The following is a 20814-nucleotide window of genomic DNA, read 5'->3' as shown; positions in this document are numbered from 1 at the left end:
CAGGGGTCCACAGAAGGGATCTGAGTCTTTGCATAAAGGCACTCCAGACCCAGTCCTGGAAGTCTAGTTTGTGGCTCCCCCTCTTGCCATACTCATCTGGAGTGCAACCAGAGCAAAAACAATGGCATGTTTTGTTGCATTGTGCTGAAGCCCTTTTAGGAAATGCCAATGGAAAGATTGGGCATAGGAGCCCTAGTGCCACTGTGAGCCTCTTCTTTGAAAAGTTGAAAAAGAGAAAAAGAGCCACTAGTCATCTTTTTACATCTAAGTTTGAGATGAGAAACCTCCTAGATGCTGTTGAACCCCAACTCCAACTCCCATCAGCCTCAGCCAGTATGGCCTAAGGTCAAGAATTATGGGAGCTGTATCCCAGTGACATCTGGAGGGCTCTCACAACATTTCCGATCTAAGGCATGTTGACTGGGGCTGATGGGAACCAAAGTTCAAAGCCTATGGAAGGAGCCAGGATGGCAAAGGCAGCCCACCTCTCTGAAGAGCCAAGCCCCTCAACCTGCTGATGGGAGCTGTAGAGTGGATGGCCATAGGTCCCCATCCCTCCTTTCCATCACTGGAAGATTGCCTTGAAAAGTTGGTTAATATTGTTATAGATTGGGTGTGGGACCGTAGGAATTTATGAATTGTAGGATTTTGATGATTTCAGATGTGAAGGGAGAAATGGAAACTGCAGAGGAATTCCTGGGCTAGCCTATGCAAAATGACCTGGCCAAGCTAGGGCCATTAAGAAACAATACAGAGCCATTGAGGGCCATTGGCAACGCAAGAGAACTGTCCTCCCCTGCCCCATGCCCTGAGGTGTGAACAGAGACAGGGGTTTGGAAGGTTGCCTGGGTAACTGGGCATGATAGGAAAAGAGAGTTTTGAGCAAGGGTTGCTGGCGAAAGATGGACTGGCATCCATTTTGGGCAGGCTGGCTGAAGGCTGGTTGCACTGCTGTAGGGAACAAATCCTTCTTGAAATGACCATGCAGTAAGACTGGGACTCCCTCCATGCAGACTGAAGGTGTAAATCTTAAAGCTATGACAGTCTCCGTTATGTCTCAGTTCTCCAAAGGACCACAGACCCTGGGTGAGTGCCTGGAACCCCATGAACCCTTGCCATCGCATGGCAGAGGGGGTGGGCACCTGATGTTTGTAACACTATTATTATTACCACCATTATTATCAACAACAGAACAACTTTTTGAAGGAAACGGAGCATACCTGGAAGCCTGTTGAGTGTCACCCAAAAATGTTCATCTGGACTGTAGGTATCTTTAGACCATTCAAGGAGATCAAGAGACCTCTGGTCATTGAGGATGAAGTCTGCAAATTCCCTTGAAAGTGCAATGTAAGCAGAGCCGAAATAGATGGTCAGGTTGTGCGGAGCTGGTGATTTCCGCAGAAAAGTCCACAGCATGAAGGAAAAGATGCTGTAAACCTGTTCTCGGTAGATGTATTTTGTCCTCTTAAGAATATGATGTGGAGGCAACACCCCCGGAGTGATGTTCTGCCCTTTGAACCCTTTCAGGTACCGAACTATCTCCTTGTTGGTTCTCAAGGGGAAATCTTGCCCACAAGCATTGAGAAGGTATTTCCATGGCACTTTGGATTTTACAAGATCCTTCATGCAGTTCAGATCAGCCTGGAGCCTCGATACCCCAGCATAAACCACCAGCTCCAATTTTGAAGCAAGGAAAGCATTGGGGAAACAGCCTAGTAATTGCTCCACCTTTCTCTTAAACGCACGGGTGGCCTTCTTGTCCACGTGGACACAGTAGACATTTTGGGGCATATATATGGCCCTAAAGAGCCTCTCAAAAGTATCAAACTCTTTGTGCAGGGTTATCACGTAGGCTAAAGGAAAGGCAGCTTCTTCTGCAGAGAGGGGTCTGGTAATGTAGTGGCTTTGGGTCATGTAATCACTGCAGTTGGGTTCCCCAAAGGATGTCTTCAGCATCTTTCGGGGTGAGAAGTGCTTTTTCCCTTCAGTAATAGCTTTGCAAGTTTCTGCTAAGAACGAGGTGGCCGACTGGTTGAATCTCCTTGGGATGTTTTCATCTGATAGTCTTGAGGTGTAGAATAGGATGGAGAGGAAAACCGCAAAGATGAAAAGAGTCAGAATGGGACGCATTTGTGAATTCATGGCCATTGCTGAAAATGCTGGGTAAAACAAAGAAGATACACAGCATTAAAGTTGGTGGTTTTAAAAATAGGAAAAAAGGTGAAATGGGTCCCCAAATTAATGTTTGGTCTAAAGGTGCAGTAAAAGATTAAATTTTACTGATATCATACATTTAAAGCATAGTTAAAGGATGTAAATCACACACAGAGAGAAAACAATAATGGGAATTGTAGTTTACCCCCCACATAGCTATAATTCCCATCACCCTCAACAAACTACAGTTCCCATTATTGGGTTTTTTTTTTGGGGGGGAGGGAGTCATGTGCTTGAAATGTGTGGTGTATACACATTCATAGACTTACAGTGCAATCCTAACCCTGTGTTCTCAGAAGTACGGTAAGTCCCACTGAATTCAGTGCAGGTTCTCCCAGGCAAGGTGAGACAGCCTCAACTCCTGCTAAATAAACCACAAATGCACATGCTATTGTTACTGGGTGGTTACGTACTTAGATGGACTATCAATGCCTTTTGTCATAGGCTTGGCTTATCCCTGGTTACCTACCTGCTCCTAAACTGAATGCAACAGCACTTGGGTTAGTTTTAACAAACCAGACTTTGCTTACTTCGTGAATTTATGAGTTTGCTCAAATTGTAACTCTTCACCGACTCTAGAGATTATGGCGAGTCTGCTCCTCTCCCAAAGGGGAGATATACAGATATACGTAACAAGATATACAGTTTGTTCTGGGAAATCAAGCCCTGATACAGTCCTCTCTATTTGCCCTCAATTCTTTGTACTGACCCCCACCATCAACAAACAGAGTAGCTGATCCAGCAGTTTGCACACTTGCTTGTTTAGCTGCAAACCTGAACACAGAGCGTATATTTCAACCTGCTTTTTACAAACGTTCCACTGAGACTTGTCACTGATTCCCCACTGAGTCACCAAAAGAGCCATACATAGCTGAGTGAGTCACTTCTTACACCAAGAATCCAAAGCTGCAGCACAGGACAAGGGCACATGAAGGTGGGGGTGGGCAGTGGCGTAGCGTGGGGGGTGCCAGGGGTGCCGGCCGCACCGGGCGCAACATCTGGGGGGGCGCGAGTCCAGAGGGAAGGGACAAGTTCCTTCCTCTGCCGGGCTCCCCACCGCCACCGCCAGCCTTGCGCCCTAGCGCGCGCGCCCCCCGCTGCCACTGCACTCCACTCACTGCTCGCAGGAGGAGCAGCCGCTGCAGCAGCGCCGACGGCGCCACCGACGCCTGGCCGGGCACGGGCAGCCTCCGCACCCCGACGCCGACGCCATCCCCTCGGCCCAGCCACAGGCGGCAGCTGCTTCTGCCGACTGGGAGGGAGGAGAGCTCCGAAGGGCCTCGCCGCGCCCTGCGCTCCCCAAAACCCTCCAAGAGGAAGCCGGCGGGCGGGCGAGGGTCTCCCGGCAGAAGGGGGTGCCGCTGGCTCCGGCTCTCAGCGTAAGTCTCAGCGGGGGGGGGGGGGGGCGAGGACAGAGCAAGGCTGGAAGCCCCCGGACCCGGCCGGGAGGAGAAGAGGCGCTCACCAAGCCCGGATCTGGAGCTCCACCTACAGCCCAAGAGGAGGGGGCGGGGAGGCGCCCGAGGGGAGGGGGCTTCGGCTGCCTCGGCCCGCGGGGGCTCCGCAAATAATAAATTTAATAAATTCCTGCTGAGCCTTGGGGGGGGGGGTCCTTGGCTCCTTCGCTCGCCCCCAGCCCCAGTGGCTTAGCGTGGGGGGGTGCAGGGGGGCCGGGCGCAACATCTGGGGGGCGCGCTCGCACTCGAGTGCTAAAATCCACGGGTTAGGGGGCGCAAATTACTTGCCTTGCCCCGGGTGCTGACAACCCACGCTACGCCACTGGGGGTGGGGGGAGATTCTCATGGTCCATGCTGTTGTATTTGAGTGAATCGGTGCCGTGCATGCAGGGCTGGCTTTAGGACCAATTGACCCTAAATTTCCCTGGGGTGCCAGGCTTGGGGGGGCGGCGGCGCACACATGCTGTGTAGGCTATCTACTTAAATATCCCGTCAACAGTTGAAATAAATAATATTAACAGTTAATCTGATCCTAGCCTGGTAAATCGTGTCTGCAAATCATGCATCCCAGTCATGAACTGGAAAGCAAATATTTTTTTTTAAAAGAGGCTCTTCAAAAGTTAAAACTTTGAAGAAAGGTGTCAAAGCCTTTCCTTGCCTGAGGTGATATTTGGCTTAGGACATGGGTAGCAAACTAAGGCCCGGGGGCCAGATCCAGCCCAGTCGCCTTCTAAATCCGGCCCATGGACAGTCCAGGAATCAGCATGTTTTTACATGAGTAGAATGTGTCCTTTTATTTAAAATGCATCTCTGGGTTATTTGTGGGGCATAGGAATTCGTTCATCCCCCCCCCCCCAAATAGTCCAGCCCCCTACAAGGGACAGTGGACTGGCCCCTGCTGAAAAAGTTTGCTGACTCCTGGTCTAGGACCAGCCTGTCAACACTTGTTGTTTGTTTGTTTGTTTGTTTGTATGAAAGTGAGTCTGTGGAACTGGAAAAGATGGTCAGAAGTAAGCACTTACCATCCGGAGAGTCAGTCATGGAGCAGAGTGACCAGCAAAAAAGGACCCTTGAGCAGGCCTAGCCCCTTTCAGGTATTTGGTGAGGGGAGAGTAAGTTATTTGTCAACAGAGTAGTGGTGGTAGGAATGCTGCATCCCAAACTGGAACAGAAAGCAAGAGGGAGGGAGGGAGTGCAGAAGAGCATGGTGGAGAGAAAAACAGGAGATCAAGCTGGAGGAGCTGGAAGAACCAGCTAATGAGACAGAACTGGAATCTTTGCCTGCTCTCTTCCCCTCAGGCACCCTCTTGGTGGTTAGTATGGTTCTAACCAACCTGAAGAGATGGACTCCAACCTGCCCACTCACCCACACCCATTCAAGATCTCTGTTTCTTTCACATGCCCTTAAACCAAAGGCTCCAGTATGCACAGGTTGGAAAGTAAAATGAATCTATGTGAGAAAGGAGATATGCAAATGGATAGGACTTGAATTTCTGGAAGCAGAGCAGCGGCATCCTTATCTAAGTGGAATCTCCCAAACCCAGGAGAATGTTAGCAAGGGATAGGAGCAATCTTATCAGAGTACAAATTACTCAGCAGTAGAAGAGATGGCCAGGAAGCCTGGGTGGGGCACCAAAACAAAGAAGTGCCTTAGAATGGAGATTTTATCTGGCAAGTATGAGGTGAATGGTCAGGGGTCCCTTTACCTTTTTGAGGTGGCAAAATGCATTGCAGAGCTCAAATGCCTTGAGCAGAAGTTGCTATTTCCAAAGCCACTTGTTTGCAACTAATTTCACTTCATCTTTATTTGTAAAAAATATTTATATACAAGATGTTCACAGGAAAGGAATGTGGGACTGCCCTGCCATGCTGCAGTCCTGTGCACACTGACTTGGAAGGAAGGCCAACTGAACACACTGAGTAGGCACACACAGCATTATGCCATTATGGCAGCTTCAGATATGCACTACACATATGAAAACTTACAGCTTCTGGAATTACGGTAAGTGTGCACCTGCCCTGTCTCCTGTTTCCCACCATACTGACAACATTTCATTCCCTTAAGTCGCACCAATGGCAATTACAGTGGTGCCTCGCAAGACGAAATTAATCCGTTCCGCGAGTCTCTTCGTCTTGCGAAGCACGGCTATTAGTGGCTATTAGTGGCTTAGCGGCTATTAACGGCTTAGCGGCTTTAAGAAAAAGGAAACAAACTCGCAAGAACTCGCAAGACGTTTCGTCTTGCGAAGCAAACCCATAGGGAAATTCGTCCTGTGGAATGACTCAAAAACCGGAAAACTCTTTCGTCTTGCGCGTTTTTCGTCTTGCGAGGCATTCGTCTTGCGAGGCATTCGTCTTGCGAGGTACCACTGTAATGTACTATCATTATTTTTGTATTTTGTTATCATCCCATTAGTGTTACTGTAGCATGTTGATAAAAATACTACACTGCAGCAACTACAGAGTGTTAGTATACCACTTACCGGTATATCCTTAGGTTGTGTACACCGATAGTAATGCTCTTATTTAATCCATGAGTTGTGTAAGATTCCCAGGTTTTTGACTGCCTACCTACTATCTGATTCAGACATAATTATATATTGTGAAACCACTTTTTCCCACACTCCCATGGAGAATAGAGAAATCATATCTCCCAAAAGAAGGGCAGTTCTCTTCAGCTTTATTGGTTGCTTGTTTCCTCCCCTCCCCTTCTAAAACAGTGCCCCACATTCTCTTCCTCTGACACAACTCAGAAATACCCTCCTTATTTATCCTCCCTTCTGGCTATATCCATTTGAAAAGGAGTTTTTAAAAAATGGTTTCTTTGGTTGTGCAGGGTCTGCCTGATCATTATTATTTGCATCCGAGCTCTTTTGGTGACCAAGCTACACTTGTAGACACTATGGCGATGAAGTTGTTCCTTGGGCCATATCCAATGCTGCAGCTTTGCTGGTGCAACAGACTTTTGTGTGCTCAAAGGAGGTCCCTCTCCAGCCCCCCCCAGCATGCTCTCAGATCACTTCTGCAGGGTTGGGGGGACCCTCCAGAGCAGATTTTGGGGGCACACGGGGAAAGGAAAAGGAACATAGCTGATGCAGCATGAGATAGTTCCTTATTTGCATGGAAGTTCAAAGCAACAGAAAACGTTACAAAGAATTATTTATTTATCCCTAACGCCATTGACGGGAGGGACGCAGGTGGTGCTGTGGGTTAAACCACAGAGCCTAGGACTTGCCGATCAGAAGGTTGGTGGTTCGAATCGCCGTGATGGGGCGAGCTCCCATTGCTCGGTCCCTGCTCCTGCCAACCTAGCAGTTCGAAAGCACGTCAAAGTGCAAGTAGATAAATAGGTGCCACTCTGGCGGGAAGATAAACGGCATTTCCGTGCACTGCTCTGGTTCACCAGAAGTGGCTTAGTCATGCTGGCCACATAACCCGGAAGCTGTACGCCGGCTCCCTCGGCCAATAAAGCGAGATGAGCACCGTAACCCCAGAGACGGTCACGACTGGACCTAATGGTCAGGGGTCCCTTTAATGCCATTGAGTGGCTGGATGCACGAGTGGTGAGAGGCACCAGTTGGGGAATCCACAAGGGAAGAAGGCTAAGAGCCAGAGGATTTGTAGTGGGACAACGATGAGTGGTTGGGGGGGGGGAGGGAGAAGACTGGGAGGAGGAGGAGATGTCAGGAGCTGAATAGATAATGGGTTAGTGGACAAGAAGAGTCTGTGACACAGTAGCATAGCTAGGGGGCAAGAGGGCAGGGCGCCCCCGGTGGCACTTACCTCTAGGGGTGGCACGCATAAGCCCAAGGTGATGCATAAGTCCAGACACCCCAGAGCCTGGCATGCTGCTCTCCAAAGCAGTGTGGCCTGGGGCTGGGCTCTCAGAGTGCCAGCTGCCAGAGGGTGGCTGAGAAGGACACAACTGGCAGGCACTAGCCCCGCGAGCGGTGCTGGTCATATATGTCATTCATGCCCATTGTAAAGATTGCCCTGCAGTCAGTCTGCCCCTTTATTAGATATCTGGATCAGGATACTATTTTACATGACATCATGTTTCCTATTCAATCCTCATGGATAAGTAAGATAATGGACTATGCAGAACTGGCAAAACGAACAGCAAAATTTAGAGAATCTAATGCGTGTTTTATGTAAGAATGGCTGCCTTTTTTGGACTATTTACTGCAGGGAATATTACAATATGGGGAACGTGCAAGCAGGATTTGAGCTATGAGCAACAGAAGTAATTAGATTATAATACTGTGGTTATGATTTGAAGATAGGGTGCAGCAGAAGGAGAGAAACAACAACTCCATGGGGAAAAGGTGTGGGAAGTCGACAAAAACAAGAGAAAAGATGAAATTGTGTTTTGACTGCATATGTTAAAAACATTGAAACTTAATAAAATATAATTAGAAATAATCATAATCATGACTGGACTGTTATGTTTTTGTTCAAGAGCTAGACTCAAGCATATTTGTGAGGTGCACAGAATCCTAGCATTTGATCCTAGAATTGGAAGGAATTTTAGAGGTCTCCCTGACCAACTCCTCCCCACTGCAAGGATCAATGGCTAAAGATGAATCCCTGACAGGTGGTCTCCCAGCTTCTGCTTAAATGCTTCTAGCAAAGGAGCGCTCACCATGTCCTGAAGTAGTTTGTTCTACAGCTGAAACACTCTCTTAAGTGAGTAACCAGCCACTGTGTATTTCTTATAATCTGAATTTTACAGGGGCAATGCTTGTCCATGCATTTAAATTCTGCTATGCACACAACATTTCTGGAGGAAATACCCCCTCCCCCATAAAATCTCAGATTATATCCCCTTTTATTTGCTCTTAGTTTCAATGCACTCTCCCTCTGGAGAGCAATGCCCACTTACTGGCTGGCATTTATTTCCATGCAATCAACTTCAGCTCTGAGTATTTTATCCTGCAACTGCTGGCTAAGGGTCCTCAAATGAGGCAACAAGGAAAAGAATGGAAGGAAAATAGAAGCCTGCCTGATGACAAGACAAAAAGCTCCACGGATTCTGGGTTGGTTTTTTTTTTAAAGCAACAATTTTCCAAGCCAGTGGGAGGGAAATAGAGCTTGAAGTATCATCTTGGCTCATTAAAACATAAGCAAAATGTCCTGATTTCAGCATTCAATATATATTTCTAGGAAAAAAAAGAGCAAATGATGGGTTCACTGCCATCTTACACCTCTCCAAGGGCAGATGGCCCAGCCAGTTCATTATCTAGCAAGTGGCAGAATATCAAATCATCCATAAACTTACATCAGCCATCCAGCATTTTTGCTTGGAGATTCTTAAGGCGAACTCAGGTTTCGAACAAGCTCCATAATTCCCCTCTTCTCCTGCCCTGCCAGTTTGCTGAACTGCATTCTCTGTCTCTCCCTCTCCCTCTCTCTCTTTCTCTGTTTGAATGCAGCTGGCTTTGTTGCAACAGAGATGTGAGCTAAGCAAAAAACAAAATAAAAAAGTAAAAAAGCACTTGTATAAACAAGCGCCATCTGATGCCACTGTGCTAAGCAGACTGAATCATCCATCATATATACATACACATCAATTGGAGTTTTCAAGGCAGTAGGGGAAATACAGTATAATTAAAACAATTATAACCAGGAGCTGAAGCTGTTCTCATCCAACAAACCTAAGAATATGGCATGAAGTGGAATCAGCTGGACCATGGCATTTGACACATGTCAAACGGAGAACATGTTTTATGATGATATTTTATAATAGGGTTTTGTAATAGGGATGCGTACCAGGGTTGTGTCACTGAGTAAAGTTGTTTTCCCAGCAATAGACAGCACTGCAATTAGGCCATCAAGTGCCCATGTTGCTGTTTCCTCCTGCACCTCACAAGTTTTTCTGCTCAGCATCCATTTTGGACTTTTCTCTTGTCAGAAATGCTGTGAGTCCAAACATGGTACATTATGGGAACTGCTCGCTAGGGCAAATAAATTTTCTGTGTCAGAAAGCTCCAGCTGTGTCAGAGCTTCAGTACAGCCAGACCGCACAAAGGGGTAGTGAAGGTGCTCAGTTATTCTTTGCAAAACAACATAAGATCACTTGGAAATCAAAGAACTGCACTTTAGTTCCCTACTCTAGGTGGTTTCTTCGTCTTCTTTGATTTTTCAACTTTTGAATAATGCCTCCCTGCTTGGCAGACAGAAGTCATAGAAGACTCTGCAGCATATGCTAGGCTCTAGCTTGTCCTCATTTCGGAGGGGTGTGAAGAAAACACTCTCCTGCAAGAAAGAATGAGTAGCAGCTAACATGAGAAAGAAAGCTAGTCTATTGCAAACATAGCAAAAATCTCTTCCCCATTTGTAGGAATGAAAAATCACGGGAGACGAGAGAGGCAGGTGCAACATGAGGCGTCTGTCAGGGAGCCTCTTTTATTGAATGTTGCAAGCATTGCCACAGGTGGGCCTGTGGCTGATTGGTTGATACATACACAAAGAAACTTGTGATTGGTTAACATAAGTACAAGGCGGGGATTACATGTGAGAGGTGGGATTTACATATGATCATTTATCATATTACATATGATCATTAAAGGCTGAGAATCGGAGCTAGAACTAGACAGGCATGAAGCCTCCTAATTAAATTGTAACTAGAGATTAATATGGCACAAACAATTACTAATGATTGATCATAACATGAAACATTATAACAATCAAGTTCTGTAGATGTGCTCAGCTAGGCATGAAGAGCAGGTACAGTTTGTTTTCCATGAGCTTAGGATGACTGAACAAGGAAGGAATGTCTTGGTGTTTGGAACAGTTTTGTGCAGTTTGTGCAGAGGCAGATTATAAGCAAGACTTCCCAGGATGCAAGAGAAAAGGAGCAAGGCTTCCCCATAATGCAGCAGTTATGGGCAGAAGGAGAACTAACAGCTATGTGCAGAAAGAGGACTTCCCTTTACCCATTGAACCATCAAACCCTGTGATCAAAAGAAGGGTGTTTTCAATCTCTTGATCCTTGCAGGCTTTTGGGGGGCTAAATCTGTTCAAGAAATGGATTAATCATTTGATGGGCAGACCTTCCTGTAATTCCATTGAAGTCAACTAAACTGGGATCATCTTATTAAAAGCAAACAAAGGAAAATAACTCTCCCGAACTTGTTAGCATCAAGTAACAAATCTTCTCATGGGCAAGGTGTAAATTGGGGGAACACAATATCTTAAGAACTCTGCTAGTTATGGCTTGCATTTGTGTTAAAGAACTGCAGCAGTTGCTTTTGGAGCTTTCCAAATTATAGGTTGAGATCTGCTGTAGCACCTGCTATTATGTTGCCTAGCACTCTCTAAGATTGTTCTCTGGCTGTTTCCTTCCACTGACGGTCAGCAATGTGAGCAGAACCATGGGAGTCAAAGGCACCCAGTGTATCAGGTGACCATAGGAGGCTTGAATTAGACTGTTTAGTCCCCAGGGCATAGAAGATCTTGAATAAGAAAAGGGAGAAATTGTGTGGGATAAATTCAGAACATGCCAAGTTTTGCATTGCACAGAGCTCTTTGTCATACATACATACATACATACATACATACATACAAGAATTTAATGTACAGTGATACCTCAGTTGTCAAATGTAATCCATTCTGGAAGACCGTTCAACTTCTGAAACATTTAACAACCGAGGTGTGGCTTCTGTTTGGTTGCAAGAGCTTCTTGCACTCAGCGGAAGCTGTGTTAGATGTTCAAGTTCCAAGGAACGTTCGAAAATGGAAGCATTTACTTCCGGGTTTTTGGCGTTCGAGAACTGAAACGTTCAACAATGTGGGTGTTCGGGAACTGAGGTTCCACTGTACATTTGCATGTGCCCACATTAGCAGAAGTTGGATATCTATCTTTCTGCATCTATATCTATAGCTACATCAGTTGTCAGTTTGGAATGTCTTGCTTTCTATGGAAGGACTAGAGAAAGCTTTCCTTTAAGGAAGAAGTGGTTACATTTGGACACCATGCCTATGCTTTGAGTTTTGATAAAATGTGAAACATTTACATCAGAGGTTTACAAACTTATTTGGCCTACCACTCCCTTTTCAGAAAATAAATAAATAAATAACTCAGCCCCCTCCCATCGAAATCTACCTTCTTTAAGCAAACAAACAGAAGGATGCCGTGACAAATTTGCATTCTTTTATGTATCTACATCCTACAACATTGTAAAGAAATATGTTGTTGTAAATATGGCACCTTGAAGCTTGAAATTGTAAAATTATTTCTTAAAATCCATGGGGTGAACCAGAGTGAAGCCTGCTGCTTCAGTCGGATCTGCCCCAGTGTTGGGACTGGGACTGCAGCCTGCCTGCCTGCCATTGGACAAATAGGCAGACAAGCTGCAATCCAATTCCCAAGTCTGGGTGAAACTGGGAATTCTGTGATTCTATGATTTGTAGGGCTCGATATCAGTGGCAAAATTTCCAGCGACGTTCGTCTATTGCAGCAAAACCTCAGAAAACCTAAGTTTATTTATTTCTATATCCTGTTCTCCTTCTAACGTACTCGGAGCATCAGAAAACATAAATCAAAGAACAGTCATCATCAAATATATATCATACAAATGAGCAGTTCATTAAAAGCAACAAAATGAGAAGCAATTAATTCTTGTAGGACCCTGAATACGACAAAACTTTTATGGACTAAGCTTTTATGGACCGGAGTTCACTTTCTCAGATGCACCTCTTCTTCTGAACTTTTTCTTTTTTAAATAAGGGAATACCACCTTGTGAACTTTTCAATGGAAGAATATAATTCAAAGCTCTTTCTGTATGGAAAAAAATAAACCAAGCAATTGCAACAGTGAGATAACAGATCATGGTGAATCCAGGAGGAATATATATGATTTACTACCAGCAGATGGTAGTGTTGGCTCATTTTCCCCACGCCTGGTTCAGAAAGGGTAAGCCAGTGTTACTAGAGAAAGAACGAGAAATTGTACAATTAATTTTCAATAAAAGTCATATCAGATTTTTCTCTTTCTCTGTCAGCAGCATGCTGTCATGCTGCACTGTAAAATACACTAACTGTGGAAGGAAGGAGGCATCTCAACCTTCAAAGAAACATGTAGTAACTTCCCAAGTGCGTCTCCGCTTGAGAAAAAGGAACTGTAGGGAAACAAATACATACCGGGCTCCAATGGTGGAGAAACCTTTTCAATGCAAGGGCTTCACTGGGGCAACGTTATGGGGACAGCATGATGGTGCTGAGTGGGGCCAGGTGAGAAAATGTACAGTAGGTGACATTTCCAGCTGTACAAAAGGCCAGAGGTTTACACACACACACACACACACCCTTCCTTCTCCAGCCTTCTTCTGGGCATAGCTGTCAACCGTCCCTTATTTGGCGGGACAGTCCCTTATCCCAGCGCCATGTCCCGCTGCTGTCCCGGATTGATAAAGTCCCTTAAATTTCCTGTGTTTCAAAAGAAGCAGCTCCTCCCCCTCCCTCCTTGCCGGCCAGGGAGGAGGGAGGCTCCAAATGTGTTGGGGCGCGCGCCCATGTGCAATCCGGGAGCTTGGCAGCGGTGTGATGTGTCAGAGAGAGACCCTCTGCCGCCCCCTCTCTTTTACAAGAGGTGAGCGCAGCTCCCTGCCACGTGACCTCGCCTCTGCCCAGACAGGGTCTCTATCTTCTCTGCTCCCATCCCCGTCCAGTTTCTGGGCTGCGGGCGACTCGAGCCCCACCCACTTGGCTGGGGGCTCACACCGGCTCTGCTGCTCTCCCCTCGGCTTCCCGTCTCGCGCTGGCGGCTCTGGCGAGCTGGGAAGGTCAAGTGCAATATTGCATAGCTCTGCAAAAAAAAAAAAAAAAAAGACAAGCAGCGCAAGCGGGGCCAGAGCGGGCAGCAGGGTGCAAAGGGCGGGTGGTAGGTAGCAAGCTGTTGTCTCCTCTTCTTCCTTCTCTTCCTCCGCTCGGCTCTTCTTCCTCCTTTCTTCTAGGCATGCTTGCTCGGTGTCTGTGTTTTTTTGGGCTGCAGCAGTTCATTCACGGCCGTTGCTCTCCGCGATTGCTTTTGGAGCAGGGGCTGAGGCTTGGAAACACTTCCCCCCTGCCCCCAATCACATCTCCCGTCTGGCTTGCTTGTTGTACTACACTTTTTGCGCTCCTGGCATCTGCCCTTCTTGTCATCCATCGCGGTTGGGGGAAAAAGAAAAGTGGAGACTGCGTGGAGGTGGGGATGACTGATATATATTTATGTGCTTTAAAATGAAATGAGAGCAGGCTTCCATGCAAAAGGTTAAACCTGCCGCTTTCCCTCCACACACAAAGCGCAACTTTGGCAAGGAGGAGTAGCAGAACTGTTGCTATTAGGTGAGCCCAGAATAGCAGCAAATAAAATCTGCTCATATATCAGCGACTGATAAAACTTGTCAACCAGTTCTTCCATAGTCTTCCTAAATTATAAAGCTCTAAAATACAGGCCAAAAGAGAGTAGGTCTGGGAAGAGCGAGGCATACAATGGGCACCACCAGTGAAATGGCCCTGCTCCGTGTAACTCCTACCCAGTCATTTGATAGAGTGCCCACTTGCCCTCCTTCTTGACATGGAATGCTCTCTATTGGAGTCTCCAGGTCCAGTACAAAGACCATAAGAAGGAAGAGCAGGGACCTTGAAGTTTCCAACAGCTGTTAATCAACCAAGCAAGCACACAGGTCACCTTTGTTACAGTCAGGATGCCTATGCCCTGGCCAGGCCTGCACCTAATCTTGTTTTTGTACAATCTTGTTTGTCCTTAGTAACCAAAATTATATTATCAACATATATAAGCAGAAAAGTTGTTTTCCTTCATTTGCAAGGAATCGTACAAAACAAAGTAGCACTAATAAAGAAAAGTTCCAGGGTAGCAACAGAAAGCAAACTTAAAATGCTTTTGCAGTTCATCAGAATTATCCAGTAATAACAAGTTATAGGAAAACTGGTGCTATTAACAGTAACCCTTCTAGTCGGTTAATTGGTTCAGCAACTTCCATGCACATGACGTGTGATGCTAATTATTTTCCCCAAGAGTTAAATGATAACTAATCAAGAGAGCTATGAGATTCAGGTGAGGGTCAAATGCCTTGTCAATCCCAGCAGGTATATAAGAGGATGACCCCGCCTGCAGCCAGGCCAAGAGGGTTTTTGAGCAAGGTGTTCTGGGATGAAGGAGAACAATGACTGGGATCCATCTTGGGCAGGCTGACTGAAGGCAGGCTGTGAGTTCTGATGCTGCACTGCTCCTCTTGAAATGACCATGCTGCAAGATCTGGACCCCTCCATGCAGACTGGAGGTGTAAATAGGTGAATAAACCATTTACCGTATTAAAGCTACGCAGCTTCCACCATGTCTGTTTTCCAAAGGAACACAGACCCTGGGTGAGTGCCATTTCATTCCATTCATTGTGCAAACTGACCATCAGTTACTATCTTGCTTTCTTTTTTACATGTCTTGGAAGTCAGTTCAGAGCATGCTCCTCACTCTGCTTTGGCAAGTTAGGCAGAAATAGGCAAATGTATAAAACGACAACCAGCAGAGGTGCTAAGATCTGTATTCCTTGTATGCAGGGCCATAGCATGAGGAGTACTGCTGGGGCAATCGCCCTGGGTGTGTTTAGGGGGGTGCTACTCATGCCACAGAGCCTAGGACTTGCCAATCAGAAGGTCAGTGGTTCAAATCCCCGTGACGGGGTGAGCTCCCGTTGCTCGGTCCCAATTCCTGCCAACCTAGCAGTTCGAAAGCACGTCAAAGTGCGAGTAGATAAATAGGTAAACGGCATTTCTGTGCGCTGCTCTGTTTTTCCAGAAGTGGCTTAGTCATGCTGGCCACATGACCCGGAAGCTGTACGCTGGCTGCCTCGGCAAATAAAGTGAGATGAGCTCCGCAACCTCAGAGTCGGCCACAACTGGACCTAATGGTCAGGGGTCCCTTTACCTTTTACTCATGCCACCCTCCCCAAACTAGCCCTGTGCTCCTTTGCAAGGCTGGGATCTGATCCGATCCCAGACTCATAAAACTGAGCTGGCTCCGGGAAGGCTGTGTGAGAAGGACTCTGTGTTCCCTTTGAGCAGCTTTGCTTAGCTGGGATCCGATCATTCGCACAACTGCTTGCCTTGCTGTTTTCTCCTCAGAAAACCTGCCCTTTGCTGCTGAATCAGAGCAAATGTAACTTGGGTTTCCCTGGGAGGACATGGCAGAGCAAATGGAAAGCTGCTCAGATCTGTGCATAGGAAGCATAGGGCATCCACATGAACTTGCACAGAAGAAGCCCTAAGACAGCTTCTGATGTCTTGAGATACAAGCCCAAAGCAGCATCTGAGTAGATTCCACTCTACCTATGGTTACCAGATTTTTTTCAACGAATCCGGGGACACTTTTTAAAAAAAGAATTTTAAAATAAGTTTGTTCTGGGTGTAAGCTTTCGTGTGCACGCACACTTCTTCAGACAGCTTATACCCAGAACAAACTTAGTTGGTCTCTAAGGTGCTACTGGACAATTTTGTTATATTTTTAAATACATTTCAATTGCCTCAGAACAACACAGCTACCTACCTGTTTTTAGAAGTTGTTGAGCTTTTTTGCAAAGAAATTGGACATTTTTGAGCTATTTCTGAGCATTTTGTGACCAGTCCGCATTGGGCCGTTTTGGGCCTTGGTCCCCCTTGAGGATTTCCCACCCTAAAGATTTTTGGGGAGTGCTGCTGACCTTGAGGTTACTCTAAGCTCACAGTTCCCTCTGGTGTGTGGATGGTGCTAAATGGGCTACATTGAATTTCATACAACTTGAAGCAGTCATGGGTTCCCCCAAAGATCCTGGCAAGTGTAGTTTGGCAAGGCTAGTGCGAGTTGCTTGGAGACTCCCATTCCCTTCACAGAGCTACAATTCCTTGGCAAGGACCTGTATCGGTGTCCCCTGCTTCATGTGCCCTTGCCAGAGGAGCCAGCACATCTCACCTGGTCACCCAGAGCAGTGGAGGAGCAGTCCAGGGAGTGTGTGGGCTTCTAGCCACACCATGCCAGAGTAGCAAGGCATGATTTTTGCCCCCCCCGGGCACTCTTGACAGAACCAACCTGGCCAACCCAGATTCGCCTTGGCTCATAAGGCTTGGTTTCCAGACCCAATATCATATTGGCTGACCTTCTCGGCACACATTCCAGCTTGTCCATATCCTTCTTAAACTGTGGTGCCCAGAACTGGACAAAGGACTCCAGGTGTGGCCTGACCAAGGGAGAATAGGGTACTATTACTTCCCTTGATCTGGACACTGTACTTCTGTTGATGCAGCCTAGAATTACATTATCATTTTTTACTGCTGCATCAACCTGTTGAAGCATATTAAGCTTCTGGTCTACTAATACCCTATATCCTTTTCATAATGCACTGTTGTCAAGCCAACACTTCCTGGGGTTGCCACCCTCAGTGAAATCTGGCAAAATCTCTCCTGCTCCCTCCCCCCCGGCTTCCTCGGTGGGTAAAGCAACCCAGTCTTGCCTCTCCGAAGCATCTGGTCACCACCCCCCAATCCCCCTCTTCTCTCCTCCTCACCTAGCCAAGCGCCGTCCATTGCATGTCTCTTCTCTCCTGCTGGTCACACCGCTGGCCCTGTTGGGATTCACAGGATGCTGTGTAAGTAAGTCTGCAGGCTTCAGTTTGCTAGATTATACAACAGGCTGATGCAATACTCTCTGTGGAGGTGCTGGCTGTCGCCAGTTTAAAAGGGAAGCCTGTCCAATAGTAATTGTGGTGATGTAGAGGAGTGTCGTCTTTTCGCCTCAAGGTGCAGCCAGGTACTCTGTCTGATTATATGAACTGCTTCTGTAGATATTTGCATATATATTTAGCTCACAATAATAAATACTGCACTAAAGAACCTGGGACTCTGAGCATTCTGCTAGAAGCGCAGCGAGGAATTTGCGACAGGCCCCGCTGACTTGCTCCCACCGCAGGGGGCACAGCTCGCCTCCGCCTCCCTCCCTCTTTCTCTCTCTCTCTGCCCGTGTGCCACACAGCCAGAGAGGTCGGGCTCTGTGCAGAAGAGCAGTGAGACCGCCCAATGGTGCAGCGGTGGAGGTGCCAAGCACCTTCTTGCTGCTGGTGCTGTGGCCATCACCGAGCATGCTGTGCCTCTGGCTGCTGCTGGGGCTGCTGCTGCTGCTGGTGGTACTTGGGGATGCCCAAGGAGAGTGACAGGTGGGTGGGGCGGCTGCTTGGAGGGCAAGAGCGGTGGCCCAGTGTGTGAGGGAAGGGCCTGTCCTGCACCTCCTCAGCTTGGGTTTCCCATTCTCTGGGAAAAATCAGGGGACATTAATTAAATTCTGGGGACATTCCGGGGATGGATTTTGTCCAGGGACAGATTGGTGAATCTGGGGACTGTACCTGGGAACCAGGGACATCTGGTAAGCCTAACTCTACCTGCCTCCTGCCACTGCTGTAAAGGAAAAGCTAAGCCATGCTACTTCCTATACGGCCTAGGACCCTCGTACCTACGGGACCGCCTCTCCTGGTATGCCCCACAGAGAAACCTACGGTCTGCAAACAATAACATCCTCAAGGTCCCAGGCCTCAGAGAGGTTAGGCTGGCCTCAACTAGAGCCAGGGCCTTCTCGGCTGCGGCTCCAAACTGGTGGAATGCTCTGTCACAAGAGACTAGGGCCCTGCGGGACCTGACATCTTTCCGCAGGGCCTGCAAGACAGAGTTGTTCCGCCAGGCCTTTGGTCAGGGCGCAGCCTGACTCCCTCCTCTGGCAACCTGCACAGAATTTTGCTTAATTGGTTGCCATCAATTTGATTTAATTAATTTTTATAATGAAATATTTTTAGATTGTGTGACTATTTTACTGTTTGATTATTTGATTGTTGTTAGCCACCCTGAGCCCGGCTTCGGCTGGGGAGGGCGGGATATAAATAAAATTTATTATTATTATATTATTATTATTCCGGCAACCAAGCAATTATTTTTTAATCATGTTCTTTGTGTTGTTATTTCAGCATACTTATGAAAAGAATGCCAGTTGATACCTGCCCGTCAAGTACAAACTGTGACACACACAGTGCCAGTTGCTCTTCCCATTTTGCAAGGATGCGATTGACAAAAAAAAATTCTCTAGCCATAAACAGGACTAGACACATGAGGGCGCCAAAAGCTTAGAAAAAGATTTAGAGTTTCTCCATGCTCCTTTTATGGCAGCGTCTCCTCAAAATCAATTCACGGCGCACACAGAATGTATCAGAAATGAAAAAAAGGCAGTATTAGTGGAAATGATTCTCCCCCCAACTTTTTTTATTGATTTCCACAAAATTATAAACAAATACATATAACAAACTAACATAAATCATAACCTTATTAAAAATTACACATTGTTAAGTGACTTCCTCACTTCCCCTTGGTTGGATTTCAATGCATTTCCTTTTAATGGTTTACCAAATTTTATAAGAACTGTGATTAATGGAAATGATTCTTAGTCATGTTGCCAGACATGTTGCATGAGACACTTTAACGTGTCTCCATACCTTGGGGGAAGGGATTAACAATAAATTATTTTTCATATAGTTGTTGCTTGCTTGGTAGTGACCCTGCAATCATCACTTGAGCCTCTTCCACAAGAGGTTCAGAGGGTGGCAACACAAGAACGGGCCTTTTCTGCAGTGGCTCCCTGTCTGTGGAATGTTCTCTCCCCAGAGATGCTCACCTGGCACCTTCATAACATATCTTTAAGTGCCAGGTGAAAACATCTCTCTACAACCAGGCCTTGGGCTGATGATCATTATATGGTCTTTTAAATGTGTTTGGGGGCGGGACAAGTTATTGGTTTGTTTTTCTTTTATTATGTATTTTGTGTCCTCCTTTTTGTATTTTTATGTTGTTTACAGAAAAACATTTCACAGTGGGACCAAACATAATGCAAAATGATGATCATGATACATGAAATAAAGTAATTGAACAATAAAATGGAAACAAACTATTCCCTTTTTTGTACTTGACTTTCTTTTTAAAACTGTTGCTCTGAAAACGGGCAGCGTTGAAAATGTTTCATGAAAACAGGATTGTACTGTAAATCTTAATGAAGTCTTAATTTCGATCCATAGTGAGTTGTGCAGTCCTGCTTTCTATTCAGAGGTAGGTGCCACTGAGCTCAATGGAGCTAACTTCCTTAAAAAATTGCATAGGATTGTGTGGCCAGTTAAGTTGAAATATTCGTGCTTTAACTGGTTAGTTCCTATTGATCCCATAAATATATTGTTCTGGGCTATGGATTACACTGTTTGAAAAGTATATTTTCAAAATAGTGCAGGGTTTCACGCCCAAGCGCACACACAAAACTCTGCATTATTTTTAACCATTTTCCATCAATTAATGATATAGAAATTGTATTTGAAAGTTATTGAAGATGAGTGAAGATTTCAGCAACATTCTCATGGGTGGAGTGCAGGGTTTTGCTTTGCTTACCTTACTTTCAAGGTGAGCCAAAGGACATTTGTGAGGGTCTTCTCTTTCATTTCACATATCTTTTCTCTGGTGGTCTGCACTCTGTAGCCTTCCTGGGTGCTCATCTTTCCTGCAAACCCCATGACATCCTCCAGTGGGCTTTCCTGTTAGCACTGGGAGGTTGCCTACTCTTCACTGATAGCTGCTTGTTCTTACTTTGTTAAACATAACCTTTAAAGGCATCAGTGTGGTTTTCTTTTTTTTTAAAAGGCCAAAGGAAATACTTCCCTTAAAACAAAATCAGCAGACGCACCAATCCTAGGTATTCAGTAGCCATGGCTCCCATGCTTCAGTTAAGCCAGAAACATTATAAAGCAGGTCATCTTGTGGGCCTTTTTCGTATCGGGAAGTGCAGCAAGCCAAGGAGGCTGCAGAGTTATTGTTGGCATCTGTCTGTCTCAGGAGACAATGGAGTGCACCTCTGGGGGTGAAGCCAAACTGCTGGAGAATCACAGCGCCTGCTGTGGCTGCAGAGACCGGTAACTCATAACTACTGCCTCCCGCGTTGCTTTTGCTGCTTTAGCAGCACCAAGGTGACCTTTCCAGGGTGCAAGCATGGGCTGTGTGTATGGAGGTCTTGGGCTGCTGAGGCAACAAGACCCCTCTCTCGGCTTCACTGATGTGGCAAAGCAATATAGTGGCCACCAGCTTGGCTGCAGGAGC

The 20814-nt window shown here is 46.4% G+C and overlaps 1 protein-coding gene across 2 annotated transcripts in view; it reads right to left on the bottom strand.

Moving 5' to 3' along the window:
- The window catches only part of GCNT2 (glucosaminyl (N-acetyl) transferase 2 (I blood group)), a 44781-nt gene extending 35702 nt beyond the window's left edge, over positions 1-9079 (bottom strand). The window contains exons 1-3 of one of the 2 annotated variants that reach the window (XM_082234515.1): positions 8950-9072; positions 4694-4827; positions 1221-2159 (exon numbers count right to left, since the gene is read on the bottom strand). In XM_082234515.1, coding sequence (XP_082090641.1) covers positions 1221-2159; positions 4694-4712 — 958 coding nt within the window. In that variant the 5' untranslated portion in view covers positions 4713-4827; positions 8950-9072. Of the gene's footprint in view, positions 1-1220; positions 2160-4693; positions 4828-8949 lie in introns of both variants that reach the window. The other variant, XM_082234516.1, reaches the window with a different exon arrangement.
- Positions 9080-20814: the final 11735 nt, after the last annotated feature.

This window comes from Podarcis vaucheri, assembly GCF_965113315.1.
Source record: "Podarcis vaucheri genome assembly, chromosome: 8".
NCBI classification, from domain to species: Eukaryota; Metazoa; Chordata; class Lepidosauria; order Squamata; family Lacertidae; genus Podarcis; species Podarcis vaucheri.
Note: the sequence above shows the minus strand (reverse complement) of the source record. Positions and strands in the feature narration are given on the sequence as shown.